Raw genomic sequence first — 19232 nt, forward strand, 5'->3', positions numbered from 1 at the left:
TAGGGTTTATGATGATTGTGCTGACGTCATTGTCTCACATTGTCTTACTCAGAAGACACAGTGAGTCGTTCTCAAACAATCTGAATAATTAAAAATGATGTTAAAATGTAAACATTGTCCCAAAAGCAGAAAGCACACAAGATATGTAGATAAGTTAGGTAGATAAGTTGTGGGGTAGGTGGTTGTCAGACTGATCTCTGCTGATTAGCTTCATAATAACATTAATAATAACATTAATAATAACATTGACGAGTTGCCTACAAGAATCCGCCTTCTGGAGACGAACATGACGTTAGCTTCCATTTTGATGTGTGAAGGCCAGGCAGGTTGTGGCGATGCAACGGCGACCCCTAGTGGTTCAGAATTGGCATTACAATAAAATATATAGCGGCCTTATTCCAAAGTGCTTTACAACCGCCTCTCATTCACACACAACATTCACACACCAATGGCGAGGTAGGCAAGCTACCATGCAAGGCGCCGGCCGGCCCGCTCACTGGGAGCAATTTGGGGGTTCAGTGTCTTGCCAAGGACACCTCGACACGTGGCCAGTCGGGGCTCGAACCGCCGATCTGTCGACCTTGCGATCATTAGACGCCGGCTCTACCTCCTGAACTACAGCCTCTACCTCCTGCGCCACAGCCGCCCAGCTTAGGGCCACAACAGTGATTCCCTGGTTCCCTGGTCCCTGTGACCCTGGCGGTGCGTGAGGTCAGAGGTCGTGGCGGTTGTAGATGATACCGGAGGAGCAGAGCAGAGCCAGCAGGCTGAGGGAGCAGGCGGAGGCCATGTACGCCCGCACGCTGTCGAACAGCTGGACCATGGAGCCCAGACACAGGGCTGGGAGGACCTGGGAGAGAGGGGGAGGGGGTTATACCTGAGGTAATACACACACACACACACACACTCCAGACACAGGGCTGGGAGGACCTGGGGGGAGGGGAGGGGGTTATATATGGAGTAGCACACACACACACACACACACACACACACACACACACACACACACATACACACACACCAGACACAGGGCTGGGAGGACCTGGGGGGAAGGGGAGGGGGTTTATACCTGAGGTAATACACACACACACACACACACATACACACACACACACACACACACCAGACACACACACACCAGGCACACACACACACACACACACACACACACCAGACACACACACACACCAGGCACACACACCCACACCCACCCACACCCACACACACACACACACACACACACACACACACACACACACACACACACACACACACACATACACACACACCAGACACAGGGCTGGGAGGACCTGGGGGGAAGGGGAGGGGGTTTATACCTGAGGTAATACACACCCACCCACACACACACACACACACACACACACACACACACACACACACACACCCTCACCTGGGAGAGCAGGTAGGCGCTGTCCAGGATGGCCATGTCCAGACACATGCCCCTCTCCCCCTCCCCCCCCTCCCTCTCCCTCTCCGGGGGCAGCAGAGGGGAGGAGGGGGAGGGGCTGTGGACGCTGTCGGGGTCGGGGGTCAGCAGCAGCCTGGCGTGGGCGGGGGGGTCGACCTCCACCGGGTAGGAAGGCCTGGAGCTGGAGAAGAACACCTGAGAGAGGAGAGAGAGAGGAGAGAGAGAGGTGTGGGTGTGGGTGGGGGGGGGGTGTGTGTGTGTGTGTGTGTGTGTGTGTGTGAGGGTGTGAGGGTGTGGTTGTGGGTGTGTGTGTAGGTGTGTGTGGGTGTGGGTGTGTGAGGGTGTGGGTGTGTGAGGGTGTGGGTGTGTGTGTAATTATTTTGTCATTTAAAGGCAATATTAAAAAGATGGGTTTTTAGTCTTGACTTGAACATATGTGCTGAGGTTGCATCCCTAATGTAAACTGGCAGTGCATTCCACAATCTGGAGCATAAAATGAGAATGCAGCCTCACCAAATCTCTTCTTTTGTACATGTGGTACACAGAGAAAACCAGCGTCAGAAGACCTGAGAGCTCTATTGGGCTGATATGCTAGCAAAAGGTCTTTCAGATATTCTGGTGCTGTGCCAGTGAGAGCTTTATAAACAAGCAGAAGGATCTTGAAATATATTCTGAACTTAACAGGAAGCCAGTGTAGAGTCTCTAAAATAGGAGTTATATGAGCTCTTCTGCTTGTTTTGGTTAAAACTCTCGCTGCTGCATTTTGGACTAATTGCAGCTGGCCAATAGCTTTCTTCAGAAGACCAGAAAGGAGACTGTTACAATAGTCCAAACGGGTAATAACAGAAGCATGCATTAACACTTCTGCATCAGCTTGCCAGAGAAAAATGTCTAACTTTTGCAATATTCCGTAGATGATAAAAAGCATTTCTAGTGATAGATTTGATGTGAGGCTCAAAGCTTAAGTCAGAATCTATAATCAGTAATCACACCTAGATTCTTAGCTTCATGTTTGCAGATTGAAAGTAAGGTTCTCATGGTATTCGACAATTTGTCTTTTTGTGGTTTTGGTCCAATGACAAGAATCTCAGTTTGGTCCTGATTTAGTTGTAGAAAATGTTTGGACACGTTTTATACCTATTATATATATTAAATATTATTAAAAAAGAAAAAAGAAAATCTATATTTTATAATATCACGGGTAGTTCTCAGGAAGTAATGAAGATGCGTGGGTCAGATATACAGTATGACAGTATGACACGCCATCTGACAGTCTGCTGAGAGGATATGGGAGGAAGCAGAGAGAACAGATATGAAGGATTCACACGCTGATAAAGACAGCCTGAACAAGGAAGAGAACATCACAATCACTGAGACGTCAACAACAGCCCCCCCCCCCCTCCTCTAGACTCCTGCCTGCTAGCCGACAGCGCGGGGGACACAGAGGACCGAAGGGACAAACACACTCCTCCCTCCCTCCAGTGACGACGACTCAAACCCTCATCTGGATCTGCGCAACGGCTGCTATGGAAACACGGGTCACTACGGCCGTCGTATATCTCTTTTGAACCGAATGATTCTAATGCTATTAGCTCCCTCGCTAACTGTCTATCAGCTGGCAATAAATGGATGAACAAGAACTTTTTAAAGTTAAACGAGGACAAAACTGAACTGCTTTTAAACAGCCATGGGTATATTCAAGCAAGCTGCCGACCCGCTCATTGGGAGCAATTTGGGGTTCAGTGTCTTGCTCAAGGACACCTCGACATGTGGCCAGCCGGGGTTCGAACCGCCAATCTGGTGACCTTGTGATCATTAGACACCGACTGAACCACAGCCGCCCCAAATGTGTATGTATGTGTGTGTGTGTGTGTGTGTGTGTGTCTTACTTGTCTGTCAGAGTGGTAGAGACACAGCAGTGTGTAAGGGTGTGTGTGTGTGTGTGTGTGTGTGTGTATGCGTGTGTGTGTGTGTGTGTCTCACCTGTCTCTCAGAGTGGTACAGACACAGCAGTGTGTAAGGGTGTGTGTGTGTGTGCGCGTGTGTGTGTGTGTGTGTGTGTGTGTGTGTGTGTGTGTGTGCGTGTGTGTGTGTGTGTGTGTGTGTGTGTGTGTCTCACCTGTCTCTCAGAGTGGTAGAGACACAGCAGCGTGTAGGGCAGCACCTGCAGCACACAGTAGGTGTACCCCGTGGTGGCGGCCATGACGGTCACCACCAGCACACTGTCAGAGAGGCTCATCACCGCCGTGGCGACCGCCAGCACCACCACGCTGCTCACGTACACGGCCCGCGCCCCCACGCACACCACCCAGCGGCCCAGCAGCAACGAACACACCACCGACGTCACACTCTGCAGGAGCAGACCCAGGCTGGCCATACGCACGCCTGGAGAGAGAGGGAGGAGAGGGGAGAGGGTTAGAGAGGGAGGGAGAGAGGGAGAGAGGGAGGGAGGTTTAGAGAGGGAGGGAGAGGGAGGGTTAGAGAGGGAGGGAGAGAGGGAGGGAGGGAGGGAGAGAGGGGGAGGAGAGAGGGAGAGAGGGTTAGAGAGGGAGGGAGGAGAGGGAGGTTTAGAGAGGGAGGGAGGTTTAGAGAGGGAGGGAGGGAGAGAGGGAGGGAGAGACATCGTTAGAGAGGGAGGGAGGGACGTTTAGAGAGACATAGAGGAGAGGGAGCGACGTTTAGATGAAGAGACACCTAGAGAGGCAGAGAGGGACGTTTAGAGAGGGAGGGAGAGACACCTAGAGAGGCACAGGCAGAGAGGGCGAGGGAGGTGGCCTAGAGGCCTCTGACCTGCCCCCTACTGGCTGTGAGGGGCAAGCACACTTCACACTTCACATTTCTACAGAAATTGTACCAGTTTAGAGATATGATGATACAGTAAAAAATAACTCAAACAAAACAAAACAAACCTCCCTCCTGTCCTCTCACCTTCGTCATACCGCTGTCTCTCCCGCGTGCCCGGCGCGGCGTTGGGGACCCCCCCGTACAGCCCCTCCCCCATGAAGTCGGCGTAGAACATCATGAAGGTCATCACCGCCATCCAGCTGCACAGCTCGGCCACGAACAGCCGCAGGATGACCGCGGGGATGCGCGCGCACACGCCGTACGCTTTATACAGCCGCGGCAGCACGCCAGACACACATATCGGCACGCACCGCGCCGCCACGATACACACGCGGCGTAACCGCGGCAACAGCGGCGGGACGCAGCAACGGCTACTTTTTTTCAAACCGCCGCCGGAAGGTTTGAGGAAGGAGCTGGCTTCTGCTGTCTTCCGGGACACCTCCCCTCCTCCTCCTCCTCTCGCCTCCCGCCCCCCCGCCCCCTCCTCGGAGATCAGGGCCGTGCTGAGGAGGCAGCCGAGGAAGATGAGGGTGAGCAGGGAGAAGATGAAGGCCTCCTGGCCGCCCATGTAGGTGGCGGTGGAGTCGTGGCTCCAGTCCATGGCCGGGAGCAGGAAGCTGGGGGGATCAGATCACACAGACGGTTTTTTGATTGATTGAAAACCTTTATTGTCCCCAATGGGGAAATTTTGTTGTCAAACAGCTCAGTTAGGGCAGAAAACATTCAGTACAGAAAACAGAAAAACATTCAATAAAAAACATAAAACAGTGCAGGCTCAATAAGTAAAAAGTTCCAAAAGTTCCATCTCCAGGTCTCCCCCACCCTGCAGGGCCTGGTTGTAGAGTCGGAGTGCAGCTGGAATAAAGGACTGTCCAAATCTTTTTGTACTTTGACGGGGGAGAACAAATCTGTGGCTGAACTTGCTCCTCATCCCTGCCAGCTCGCAGTACATCGGGTGGGAGGGATTGGCCAGCATGGCCGCCAGTTTTTTCCCCATCCTCTGTTCTGCCACCACCTCTAGGCTGTCCAGCCCGGTCCCCACCACAGAGCTGGCCTTCTTCACCAGTTTGTTTAGCTTCGCAGCATCCCTGGCACAGATGTTTCCACCCCAGCAGGCCACGGCGAAGAACAGAACGCTGGCAACCACCGACTGATAAAACATTTGCAGCAGCTTGTTGCAGACACCGAAAGACCTCAGCCTTCTCAGGAAAAACAGTCTGCTCTGCCCTTTCCTGAGAAGAGCCTCGGTGTTGTCAGTCCAGTCCAGTTTGTTATTAATTTGTACTCCCAGGTACCTGTAGGAGTCCACCCTCTCGACTTCCACCCCCTTGATGGTGATGGGGGCTGGGGTCCTTCTCTTCCTCCTAAAATCCACCACCAACTCCTTTGTTTTGCTGGTGTTAAGCAAAAGGTAGTTGGTGTCGCACCACTGCACGAAGCTCTCCACCAGGGCCCTGTACTCCTCATCCCTGTCGTCTGTGATGTAACCGACGATAGAGGAGTCATCCGAAAACTTCTGCAGGTGGCAGTTAGACACGCTCACTTCCTGCTCACGTTTATGACATTAGTATTAGTATTTACTTTACTTATTATTGTATGACTTTATTACTGTAGTATTACTTATGTTACTTAGTTACTTTTTGTATCTTGATGCTGCCAATGTTGAGGAACCAAAGAATGGAAGGAAGTCAGAGAATTGTACTCTTGTGCACTTGTACATCGAGATGTCATAAAAGCGATTCTGATTCTGATTCTGACATATCAGGTATTTGTTGAAAAGAGGTAGAGACAGAGAGAGATGAGTGTCAGAAAGGTAGAGGAATGAATGTAAGAGAGAGAGAGAGAGAGAGAGAGAGGGGAGAGAAAGGGAGAGAGAGGGGGAGAGAGAGAGAGAGAGAGAGAGAAGCTGTCAGAACTGCAGAGTCACTGCAGAGTCGTCTTCCGTCGGAGACTGAAGACCCATCTCTTCAGGTTACACCTTAACTGCTCCTCTTGAGACATCTATTACCCCCCAGCACTGCGTCTCCTGAGACACCTGCTTCCCCCCTATACTGTGTCTATTAAAAGATATTTCCTTCTTCGTCTATCACAGAGACTGCCAATGGCCCCTGGCCTGAGCTAGATTACTCTTCCTGCTACGACTGGTGGATAGATGATTCACTTACTTAGTATTGATTGTAAGTCGCTTTGGAATAAGGCGTCTGCTAAATGCCAAAAATGTAAATGTAGAGGGAGAGACCCAGAGAGAGAAAACAATGATATACAGAGTGAGAGAGAGAGAGAAAGAGAGAAAGAGAGAGAGAAAGAAAAGAAGAGAGAGATAGGAGGAGGAGGTGTAGAGGAGGAGGAGGAGGAGGAGGAGGAGGTGTAGAGGAAGAGGTGTACCTACCCTATGCAGGCCCCTAGGCTGATCATGAGGGAGTAGACAGAGAAGGCCTTGGTGCTCTCCGGCTCCGCTGGGAACCTGTCTGACAGCAGCGCCTCCAGGGGCGTGAAGCAGGTCTGGCGGGTCCGTTAGAGGATCATTAACAACAACAGGAACTGTTAAACGCCTGCTAAGTGTTCTTGCAAAGTAGCTCATTAGCTAGCTAATACAGTGTTTTTATTTAACCTTTCTTTAATTTACAAATTGTAATTAGTAGTCTGTGGTTCCAGCAGGGAGATGCACCGAGACTAAAAGCAGATCTGAGAAAACCTCAGGAATTAACCAGCCCCGAGAACGAGTTTGGTAACGTTCTTATCATTTAATAACAAGGTGACGTAAGCCGGGAGCTTGACGTAGGCAGTGACGTATGCAGTGACGTATGCAGTGACGTATGCAGCGGAGCAGTTTACACAACTAGAGAGTGATGGTGCGGTCTTTAACGAGGTTCTTTAACGAGGTAATACAACTGTGAACTGTGATAAAGTTATGGGCGCTATGATAAATGGCATCCCAGGGGTTTAAGAGTAGTGGCTGCTGCATTCTGGGAGAGGACCTCACCATATCACTGGCATGATAAGGTTTATTGTACCATCCTCTTTCTGCTGTCCAGGGAAAAGCTCCATGACTATAAAACACGCCTGTCTGTTCTGTGTCCACCCCAGGAAGAGGTAATGAGGATCCCAATACATCTAATCAAATCAAATCCTAAATCTGACCCTCTTAACAAGTTGAGTTAAATGCAGAGGTGGTGTATTGACAACATAATATTCCTTTGTTTTAGTTTTTAAGTAATTTTTGGCTTTTCTTTTATTAACATATTTAGTGGGGCAGTCCCAACCGTATTTTTCTTTTTATTGATAGAGACAGTAGAGATTATGACAGGAAGGATGGATGAGAGAGAGAGGAGGGATGACATGCAGGATGGGTGAGAGAGAGAGAGACAAGGGATGACATGTAGGATGGGTGAGAGAGAGAGAGAGAGGGATGACATGCAGGATGGGTGAGAGAGAGAGAGAGAGAAGGGATGACATGCAGGATGGGTGAGAGAGAGAGAGAAGGGATGACATGCAGGATGGGTGAGAGAGAGAGAGAGAGAGGGATGACATGCAGGATGGGTGAGAGAGAGAGAGAGAGAGAGAAGGGATGACATGCAGGATGGGTGAGAGAGAGAGAGAGAGAGAAGGGATGACATGCAGGATGGGTGAGAGAGAGAGAGAGAGAGAGGGATGACATGCAGGATGGGTGAGAGAGAGAGAGAGAGAGAGAGGGATGACATGCAGGATCGGTGAGAGAGAGAGAAGGGATGACATGCAGGATATGTCGGCGGCCAGAATCGAACCGGGAACCCTACGGTTACATGATCGACGCTTAACCCGCTACGCCACCTAAGCGCCCCGACAAATTATATTCTTAAATGTTCTACCTCACCTGGCCGCAAAACTCCATCAGACACGCGGCCCCGGCCAGCAGTACCAACTCCAGCCCATGGGGGCGCCATGGGGAGAACAGGGAGGCCAGGTAGCCGGCGTGGGGCATGACCAGCAGGCCTAGCAGGAAGCCGCCACACAGCAGCCAGATGAACGGCCGTCGGCGACCGTAACGACCACGCCACGAGTCACTGGCCGAGCCGATCATCGGCGCAAAGATCACCCCTAGGACTGGGCCCACTCCTGAGAGAGAGGGAGAGAGGGGGGGGGGAGGGGGAGAGGGAGAGAGGGAGGGAGGGAGGGGAGAGAGAGAGAGGGGGGGGAGAGAGAGAGAGGGGGGAGAGAGGGATAGAGAGAGGGAGAGAGAAGGAGGGGGGAGAGAGAGGGAGGGGGGAGAGAGAGAGAGAGAGAGAGAGAGAGAGAGAGAGAGAGAGGGAGGGGGTTAGAGAGAGGTCATACGTATGTGACAGGGTCTGGTGAAGTAGGACAAGGTCATTTTTCTGTTTTTTCCAGATTATGAAAGTGCAGATTGTAAGCTTTCAAATGATGATGTGTCATACATTGAAAATAGTTGAAGAAGATTATGCTTATTTGAATGTTGGTACACCTCAAACCAAATACCGGAGAAAGTCGCTCTGAATCCAAACACACCCGCCAAACAGCTGCTAGATAGAACATCAACATACTAAAAACACATAACTACACATAATTAGATGATCACACATTCCTTGCTTTTGAACACGTCCTAAAACGTCAGTTTGTTTACATGCCTTGCATGACTTAGCATTATGTAGCATACGGCAGAAGAAACAGCGAATCCAATTCACCAAATTAAATTAACTATTTAGTGATGCTAAAAGTGTTGTTTGTTATAGCAAGTGTGCTCTTGAGTGAGCACTTTGGTAATATGCCCAAAAACCCGGAAAACCCCTTTTTTGTTTATAGCTTTGTGGTCATTTGCGGTCAGTTGTCGACATGCTGACCAGACCGTGTCACATATAACTTTCTTTCACCTCATTTGTGGTCATTTAGACCTCTTTGCAAAACCCCTGTTGTTTCCATATAGAACCTTTCTGTGTTCTGGAACACCTAAATGGTAAATGGACTGACTTATATAGCACCTTATTCCAAAGCGCTTCACAACGGCCTCTCATTCACCCATTCACCCATGCATTCACACAAACGTTCACACACCAATGGCGGCAAGCCACCATGCAAGGCGCCGGCCCGCTCACTGGGAGCAATTTGTGGGTTCAGTGTCTTGCCCGAGGACACCTCGACCTTCGAACCGTCGTTCTCCCGACCTTGCGATCATTAGACGCTGGCTCTACCTCCTGAGCCTCAGCCACCCTATGTTCTACGTGGAACCTAAAAGGGTTCTTTAAATGGTGGTTCCACAGGGAGGGTCAAACTGCGATCACACTGCGGTCACTCACCCAGCACCATGGTCATGTAGCGCTCCTCCATGCCGGCCTGCAGCAGCAGCGGTGGGATGTAGATGGTGCCTGCAGCCATGCACACCTCCAGACCGCACGTCAGCGCGTTCAGCAGGAACAGACTGCCTAGCATGGTAGAGATACGGTACCTCCCTCACTCTCTCTCTGTCTCTGTCTCTGTCTCAATGTCTCTCTCTGTCTCACTGTCTCTCTGTCTCTCTGTCTCTCTCTGTCTCTCTCTCTCTCTCTGTCTCTCTCTGTCTCTCTGTCTCTCTCTGTCTCTCTCTGTCTCTCTCTGTCTCTCTGTCTCTCTCTGTCTCTCTCTGTCTCTCTCTGTCTCTGTCTCTGTCTCTCTCTCTGTCTCACTGTCTCTCTGTCTCTCACTGTCTCTCTCTGTCTCACTGTCTCTCTCTGTCTCTCTGTCTCTCACTGTCTCACTGTCTCTCTGTCTCTCTCTGTCTCTCTCTGTCTCTCTCTGTCTCTCTCTGTCTCTCTGTCTCTCTCTGTCTCTCTCTGTCTCTCTCTGTCTCTCTCTGTCTCTCTCTGTCTCTCTGTCTCTCTGTCTCTCACTGTCTCTCTCTGTCTCTCTCTCTCTCTGTCTCTCTCTGTCTCTGTCTCCCTGTCTCTCTCTGTCTCTCCCTCTCTCTGTCTCTCTCTCTCTCTCTGTCTCTCTCTGTCTCTCTCTGTCTCACTGTCTCAATGTCTCTCTCTGTCTCTCTCTCCCTCACTCTCTCTCTCTCTCTCTGTCTCTCTCTGTCTCTCTCTCTCTCTCTCTCTGTCTCCCTGTCTCAATGTCTCTCTCTGTCTCTCTCTGTCTCTCTCTGTCCCACTGTCTCTCACTGTCTCTCTGTCTCTCACTGTCTCACTGTCTCTCTCTGTCTCTGTCTCTCTGTCTCTCTCTGTCTCTCTCTGTCTCTCTGTCTCTCTCTGTCTCTCTCTGTCTCACTGTCTCTCCCTCTCTCTGTCTCACTGTCTCTCTCTATCACTTCTTCTTCTCTAGTTTCTCTCTCTCTATCACTTCTTCTCTAGTTTCTATCTCTCTCTCTGTCTCTCTCTAGTTTCTCTATCTCTCTCTTCCTCCCCCCCCCCCCCACCCTCTCTCTCTCCACTCTCAGTGGCTGTCACAGTGTCCTACACCCACAACAATGCAGTTGTTTGTACAAATGCAAATGAAGGTCTATGGCTGGATAGATAGATAGAGGTGAAGTAGCCGTTCAATTCTCAGAGTTAACGGGGTGTCAGTGAGTCCTTGGGTAACCTGTATGTATGTGCATGGCCGAGCGGGGCGGAGGAGGCAGACAGGAAGTGATGCGGACTCTCAGGTGTTTGCGTCCCATCATGCCTCTGTACTCGAAGGAGGTCTAGGAGGAGGTCCTAGGATGAAGAGGAAGGATGAGGTGAAGTTGAGTGAAGTTGTCCCCAGACTGAACAGAGGTCAGCGTTGCATTCACCCCTACTAATGATCCCTGATCCTCAATGTTCCTCGATGATACTCGATGATCTCCTGATCTCCTCTGAGCAAATTGTAGGATTTAGGACAGTGTTAAATGAGTCTAGTTAGTCCTGAAGGCATGCTTCTATTCCAGCAGTGAGAGAGAGCCAGACACAGACAGGGGAGCAGGCTGGTGTCATGTGCTCATGAGGCCCTGGAGGAGGGAAGTAGAGTGGGAGGAAGAGTCAAAAAAAGGAGGTTCATAGCGATGAAAAGTACAAGTCGAAAACTAAACTATGGACACAGCTACTACAGATAATACATACCCCCCCCCCCCCCCCCTACTCCTGGATGTGAGTCACAGATAGTGTCTCTCTCTCTCTCTCTCTCTCCATACCCCCTCTCTGTCTCTCTCTCTGTGTCTCTCTCTCTCTTTCTCTCTCTCTCTCTTTCTCTCTCTCTCTCTCTCCCCCTCTCTTTCTCCCTCTCTCTCTCCATACCCCCTCTCTGTCTCTCTCTCTGTGTCTCTCTCTCTCTCTCCCTTTCTCTCCCTCTCTCTGTGTCTCTCTCTCTCTGTCTCTCTCTCTCTCTGTCTCTCTCTCTCTCTGTGTCTCTCTCTCTCTCTCCCTTTCTCTCTCTCTCTCTCTCTCTCTGTGTCTCTGTGTCTCTCTCTCTCTCTCTCTCTCTGTCTCTCTCTCTCTCTGTGTCTCTCTCTCTCTCTCTGTGTCTCTCTGTCTCTCTCTCTCTTTCTCCCTCTCTCTCTCTCTTCCTCCCCCCGCCCCCCCCCCTACTCCTGGATGTGAGTCACAGCCGGTGGCTTTGCAGAGACAGAACAGAGAACGGAGAACGGGGTTGAGAAACAACCCAAAGGCACAACCGCACCGCCGCTCAGCGAGTGTGTGTACACAGTGTGGGGATGTGTGGACTTTGTTATTTCACTCACACACACACTCTCTCTACACATGTCTGATGGACAGGTTTGGCAGTCAATTCAAAGTGTGTGTGTGTGTGTGTACAATGATATTACGAAATAACAACCCCAGTGGATTCAACGTGATAGTGTTGTTGCATGTGTGACAATGTGTGAGTGTGCTAATGTGATAAGTGGATGTGTGTGTGTGTGTGACTCAGTTCAGCCCAAAGTATGTACAGTACACTGAGGTGTGTCCTCCCTCAACCTAGCTGCCAGCTCCCTCTCTCTCTCTTTCTTTCTCTCTCTCTCTGTCTCTCTCTCTCCGTGTCTCTCTCTCTCTGTGTCTCTCTCTGTGTCTCTCTCTCTCTGTCTCTCTCTCTCTCTCTGTCTCTCTCACTCTCTCTCTCTGTCTCTCTCTGTCTCTCTCTCTCTCTCTGTCTCTCTCTCTCTGTCTCTCTCTCTCTGTCTCTGTGTCTCTCTTTATCTCTCTCTCTCCCTCTCTCTCTCTCCCCCTCTATCTCTCTCTCTCTCTCTCTCTCTTCTGCATCAAGAAGTAGTGAAGTGCCCAATGCCTCTACAATCCATAGTTGAGACAGTTATGTTAGCTAATGAAAAGATTAGCCAGCCCTGACATATACATGACAGACTTGTACTCCAGGATATATTCCCCTGGTCTGACATTGTAAACATAACAGACATATCTCACATAGCATCTTTATTTTTATTGTTTTAAACTTCCTGAAGTCTGAAGAATGTCGTCATCTCAACAGTTGATCAAACAAGGAAAAGAAAGTCTAAACTGGTTCTAATTGCAGGGTTAAACATAGATCACTTTCATATGTCATCAAGACATTCCTCCTTCAGCCCAGCCCACACTATGCCCTAAGCATCAACCAACCAGGATATGTTATCTACCCCCCAAAAAACCCCACAACGCACCTGTGATGATGTTAACTGACAGAGAGGTTGCCGGCATGAACTTGAAGTTCGGCATTCCCATCCCTCACTCTCATGCCTCTCTCTCTCTCTCTCTCACTCTTAGACCACCCTGCTTCAAATAACACCAACTACTCTACTCCTCCAGAGCCTTGACATGCTGTAGGGGCGGGGCTACACACTCATTACAAAGCTCCCTCCAGCCAATGGGAGCTACAGGGAAGTGTGGCCTAAGTTCAGTTCTACTCAGTCCCCACCCCTTCCTCCCCCCCTCCACAAATCTTGCTTAAGACTAAAAAGGCTGCACTTGTCTGCTCTATTTGTAGTCTCTGCTGCATCTGAAAAGACAGGTTAGGTGATACAGCAGTAATAGTGTATTAGTTAGTGCATACCTACCTGGACCACCTGACCAGTTATTCCGGACCGGATTAAGACACAGAATAGGATATGAGATGAGGATGATTGATCGGCTAATTACTGTATGATCCAGGTTGAGCCTGGCAGCATTCAGTCGCTGCCCTACCCAGCACGCACAGTTTTTTTTTGTCTCTTTGACTGTGCCCTGTTGTGTTTACTGAGGGCCTCCATAAACCTGAGAAGCCCATCCCGGTTGTACACACCTGCTACGAAAGTGTATCCGTGGCAACGAGTCAAACCAAACCAATATCCCCAGGTAACTGCAAACACCCGGAGAGACAGGTGTCACAGCGTGGATATACTCCAACATGAGAGAGAGAGAGAGAGAAGGAGAGAGAGAGAGAGAGAGAGAGAGAGAGAGAGAGAGAGAGAAGGAGAGAGAGAGAAGGAGAGAGAGAGAGAGAGAAGGAGAGAGACAGAGAGAGAGAGACAGAGAGAGAGAGACAGAGAGAGAGAGACAGAGAGAGAGAGAAGGAGAGAGAGAGAGAAGGAGAGAGAGAGAGAGAGAGAGAAGGAGAGAGAGAGAGAGAGAGAGAGAGAGAGAGAGGAGAGAGAGAGAGAGAAGGAGAGAGAGAGAGGCTGCAATCCGTAACTGGACCCTCTAAATCAAAAATCTGATTAAAAGACCCGAACTACCCACTGTACATACTTTGTGTTTTGTCCCCCGCCCCCACCTGTGGTGTATGTCCCCACCTGTCCTACCCGCTGTACATACCTTATGTTTTGTTGTATTGTTCTTCCCATGATGGATGTATGTTTATCTTGTAGATAGTAATAGTTATTTGTCTGTATTATCTTGTAGATAGTACTAGTTTTTTTCTTTTGTCTGTCTTACATGTAACGATGAATTGAGAATCAAGGACCCCAATTGAAATAAGCCAGTGGCTTTCTTGGGTTTTTATCCTTTTAGTTGACCTTGTATGTAATGTACTTTCATGTACCTACTTCTGCAAACCTTCTAATAAAGTTTTCAATCAATCAATCAATCAAGAGAAGGAGAGAGACAGAGAGAGAGAGAAGGAGAGAGAGAGAGAGAAGGAGAGAGAGAGAGAGAGAGGAGAGAGAGAGAGAGACAGAGAGAGAGAAGGAGAGAGAGAGAGAGAGAGACACAGAGAGAGAGGAGTGAATAGTCATGGCAGAAGTACCACAGCAGTGAAACATCGTTCCCTCTTTCACTAGGAAGGGAGATCCCGTGTGGTCAATGTGTCACGGGAATAACTTCAGTCATGACATTTTTTACATTTACATGTTTGGCATTTAGCAGACGCCTTATTCCAAAGCGACTTACAATCAATACATTTCACTAAGGAAGTGAATCATTAATTCACCAGTCGTAGCAGGAAGAGTAATCGAGCTCAGGCCACGGGGGATTGGAAGTCGCCGTGATAGAATAAGAAGATATGTAGATTTTTATTTTATTTTTTATTTACATTTTTATAGACACTGGAGAGACAGTACGAGGGGGGCAGGAGAAGTCTTAGGATGAGCATCCTTATGAGAGGCTGTGTTATCTGGCCATGCTAGCAGACGGGGTGTAGAGGTCCAAACACTCAGGCAGATGAACAGTACATACGGTAAACTGTCTGACAGTTTTAACTTGACACTCACTCCAAGAGTCTCACTGAGAGTGAGAGAGGAAAATGGGCTGACACACACACACACCCCCCCCCCTCAAAGACACACACACACACACACACACCCCCGCCCACAGACACACACACACACAAAGGCCACTTGCACCACAGGCACTTTTGTGTCTTTGTGTGTCTATTTGCTCCAAGAAAGAGAAAGTGTCTTTCTGTACACTTCTTTAATATCTGCAAATACACCAGACACCAGTCCAATGTCCCTATAGGTGAGAGAGAATAGAGTTGCATTATTTGGCCAAACTCACTCAATGAGCAGGGAGACTCAATGAGTCGGAGACTGAAGACCCATCTCTTCAGGCTACTCCTTAACTGCTCCTCCTGAGACATCTACTACCCCCAGCACTGTGACTAAGTGCCTAAGACACCTGCTTTCCCCCTATACTATGCCTCCTAAGACTTCTACTGCCCCCCTTGTACTGTCTCTCCAGTGTCTATTAATTATCACGACGGCTGCCAATGGCCCCTGGCTTGAGCTAGATTACTCTTCCTGCTAGAACTGGTGAATTGATGATTCACTTGCTGTAAATGTATCGATTGTAAGTCGCTTTGGAATAAGGCGTCTGCTAAATGCCCAAAATGTAAATGTAAATGAGGGTTGGGAGGCCCTGTTGGTCTCTTCAGCTCTGGGTAACTCACATTACATTTTTTTGGCATTAATCAGACGCCTTTAACCAAAGCGACTAATTCATTCAAGCGAACAAATTCATTTGACTAGCTAAGTGAATTATCTATTATTATCTATCTCTATTATATGCTCAGGCCTGGGGGCCGTTTCATTATTAGTTTTTATTATGACACTGGGGAAACCAGCGTCATGTCCAGGGGGTGTACTTGTCTTGTACATCGAGCCGCCTCACGCTACGGAAACAGGAGATAGGCTCCTGCTTCTATCGGCCATTAGGCTGGAGAACCGTCGGTTCTCAAGGCTACTTACTTACTTTACACTGGGGAAAACAGAAGATTGTACGGTTGTTATTTGAAGTCACGTTTCAAGTGTATTGCTACGTCACAGTACACAAGTGTTAGGCTTTGGTTCTAGGCAGGAGTCAAATACTGTAAGTACTACAGAGGCGTTTGTCACTTTCTTACCACAAACGGCGTCCTAGTCATAACTCACTGAAGCTCCTACGCAGCCACCACCACAACCACAGCCACGTCCAAAAGACGAGGCCTCTTCCGGAGCCTCAGGGCTAAAACTCAGAGGCTAACCAACAGCTACTTCCCCCAGGCGATCAGGCTCGTGAACAAGCCCACTGTAGACAATTGACTATCATCCACAAGCACTAGGCTTGACTGTGAGCTTAAGGCTTAGGTAGTCTGTATGCACGGGATATACCTTAAGCTCACAGTCTTTTATGTCCTGTACTTTTGACAGTTTGTTTTTATTGAATTAGGCTTAGTGCCTTATTGTCCGTGAACCTGGATGTCTGCATACTGCTGATTGTATCCTGTTTTATGTGTCACTTGTGTCCTGTACTATTGTCACTATTTGATCTTGACGTATGCCTATTGTCTTGTGCTCCAATGTCAGGAACCGAAGCCTAATTCTCTCCTCTCTAGCATGAATATCCTGTTCTGTCAGTTGCACCTTCCCTGGTATTCAGCTCACGCAGTTCCACAGATCACAACACTGTAGTGAGATACAGACCCACTCAGCCGAGGCTGACATGCAGGAATAACACAGCTTTATTTAGCTGACTTCTCTGTTTGTCTTTGTTCCTGGGTTTGGCCTCAGTACACTGGGGAGCTACTTCCTGAGACTGGGGTGGACCAGAGCTCATCTGGACAGGATCTCACTGGTGTTGCAACTGTCAACTCCGCTCAGTTCAGTTGGTCGAAAAAAAGGAGGGAAAGGACTCTCCTCAGACTTCGAAAGTGTTGGATCATATATGGAATACTCTAGTCTAAGATCTCTAGACCGTGGTCTCTAGGGTGGTCTAGCACCACGGTCGACAGTGCACACATAGGCCCATGTCGGCATGGGTTCGAGTCCGACCCATGCCCTGCTGACATGCCCTCCTCTCTCCCTTCTTCTCTTTACTTTCCTGTCTGCCTTCTCTATATCTGTCCAATAATATAAAAAATATGAGTGAAAAAATGTACTTAAAAAAAAAAAAGTCTCTAGACCTACTCCTTGATTGACGTGGGTATAATTTCACATATAGATTTTCCGCCGTGACGTCATATGAGAGAACTGAGGGAGACTGCGTCGGTAAACAGCGACACCGTGCGGTCATCGGCGGGTACTGTCCTGTTTGGGACCTTGAAGGGGGAAAAGCCCGCCATGAGATTGGCGTTTGTCAAGAGACCATTCACAAAGCAAAACAAGAGAATCTGCGTCAACGTCAGAAAACAACTAGTTAAAATTCTTATAAAAAGTAGGTTGCCTTTATTAGAAGCTGGGAAACCAAAAAACGTAAAATCAACATCATCATTGTTGTCGTTAATACTTTTTTTTTTCTTTTTCATCGCTGCTCAACTTTTCCACAACATGCAAAAGATTCAACAGTTCAGCTGTTCCCTGTCCAACACACCACTGACAAAAGCTTCTCCACGTCGTCACCTGTAAGGAATCACAATTGTTTTGCTTACATTTACATTGCCAGTACAATTTAAGGTACATAGAAAAACCATAATAAAAAAAAAGAAAAAAAAAAAGGGAAGGATTACTGTAGAATGCACGAGAGAGAAAGAGTGAAAGCATAAATTCATTGTTTTTAATCATCATGGTCATGTTTTTAATGGGAAGACCCAATACAAAGCCCTCGGACGATCTGACGCTGCACAGACACACCGGGTGACGCACGGACGTCATTACGTTACATTGTAGAAGCCCTGTACCCCCTCTCAGGTCCAAACGGAGCCCTGTACCCCTGTACCCCCTCCCAGGTCCAAACAGAGCCATGTACCCCCTCCCAGGTCCAAACAGAGCCCTGTACCCCCCCCCCAAGCCCCATTTCATGAGGTACTTAAGTCAAAGGACCGGATTGGAACACATTAACCATTTACTTTCCCACTTCTGTATTCCTATTCAATCCTTTGAGATGTACTGAAGCGCACTAGGAGGTTTGGATCGATTTGGAGTTAGATTATAAAAAGCACTTTGTCCACCGTAGTAGAGAGGAAAAAAAGGGAAATAGTGAATGTGTTTCAGAACCAGGGGGTTGGGGGTTCGGGCCTGGGCTGAAACAGCTTCAAGGGAATTTATTTATTTGTATTTTTATTTATTTATGTTTTTGCAGTCGCTCAGCAATTAGGAATTGGTCAGAAGACAGAAGAACACATGGTTTAGTCTGACACATCTAAAAAAAAGAATATCCATAATATTATCCCCCAGATTACAATGGCAGCTTTCACTTCCGTCATTCGTTAATTTGTCTTTTTTGCTTGGATGTCAGACTCCCCCCCCAAAGCTCTGTACCCCCCTCCCTCCCTCCCCACCCCACCCCCAAAGCTCTGTACCCCCCTCCCTCACCACCCCACCCCCAAAGCTCTGTACCCCCCTCCCTCCCCACCCCACCCCCAAAGCTCTGTACCCCCCTCCCTCCCCACCCCACCCCCAAAGCTCTGTACCCGATCTCTAACTGGCAGGTTCGTTAAAGCTTCCGATTCGTTATGATCAGACAGACTAACACATATTCGTTAGCCGCCCTTAGTCTTGTTTTGCCAAGTCTCGTTAGCGGTTGTAGTGAAGACACACGGCGGGCGATGAGACTAACACTACCTCCTAACACACGTCTACCCAACGAACACACCAACGTTACATCTTAGCAGGACCAGCTGAGAAATTAAGGCATTCACAAATAGATGAAAAGGGCCCAGTTGTGTTTTTAGCCTAAAAACCAATTGGCGTCATGAAATCACCTATTTTAAGTGATTTTAAGTGAGCGGAAAACAATATGAATCTGTTTGATCAAAAGACACATTCTCAGTACCACAAAACTCGTGGTGGAAAAAATGTCTCTGAAATAACTTTGATGAGGTTATATTAACACAGGGGGACTGGGGGGTGCCCAGTCAGTCAGTCAGTTAGGAGGGGGGTAGTGTGTGTGTGTGTGTGTATGGGGGTGAGGAAGTGGGGATGAGATGAGTGCGAGAGAGAGAGAGAGAGAGAGAGAGAGAGAATGAGAGCAGGGAAGCAGAGAGAAAGGAGGGATGACTTGGTCAGTGGAACCGCAGCAGAACAGATGGATAGGGTCGCCTTTTCTCTTTAAAATCAAGATACATTTTATTTCTTTTTCTTAAAAAACAAACATTACAAAACAAAAAATCTGAAGAGAATTAAAAACAAAACAAAAAATCAAAACAAACATTCATTTTTTGG

At 48.6% G+C, this 19232-nt stretch overlaps 1 protein-coding gene across 1 annotated transcript; it reads right to left on the reverse strand.

Moving 5' to 3' along the window:
• Window positions 1–712: 712 nt before the first annotated feature.
• Window positions 713–9694, reverse strand: slc45a3 (solute carrier family 45 member 3; the record flags this gene model as incomplete). The annotated part of the gene is made up of 8 exons (XM_080551309.1): window positions 713–850; window positions 1412–1624; window positions 3549–3814; window positions 4358–4644; window positions 4744–4890; window positions 6663–6775; window positions 8127–8368; window positions 9562–9694. 8 exons carry the CDS (start codon window positions 9692–9694, stop codon window positions 713–715), a joined length of 1539 nt encoding a protein of 512 aa, XP_080407435.1.
• Window positions 9695–19232: the final 9538 nt, after the last annotated feature.

Source organism: Nansenia antarctica, assembly GCF_963989245.1.
Source record: "Nansenia antarctica genome assembly, contig: SCAFFOLD_238, whole genome shotgun sequence".
NCBI lineage: Eukaryota > Metazoa > Chordata > Actinopteri > Argentiniformes > Microstomatidae > Nansenia > Nansenia antarctica.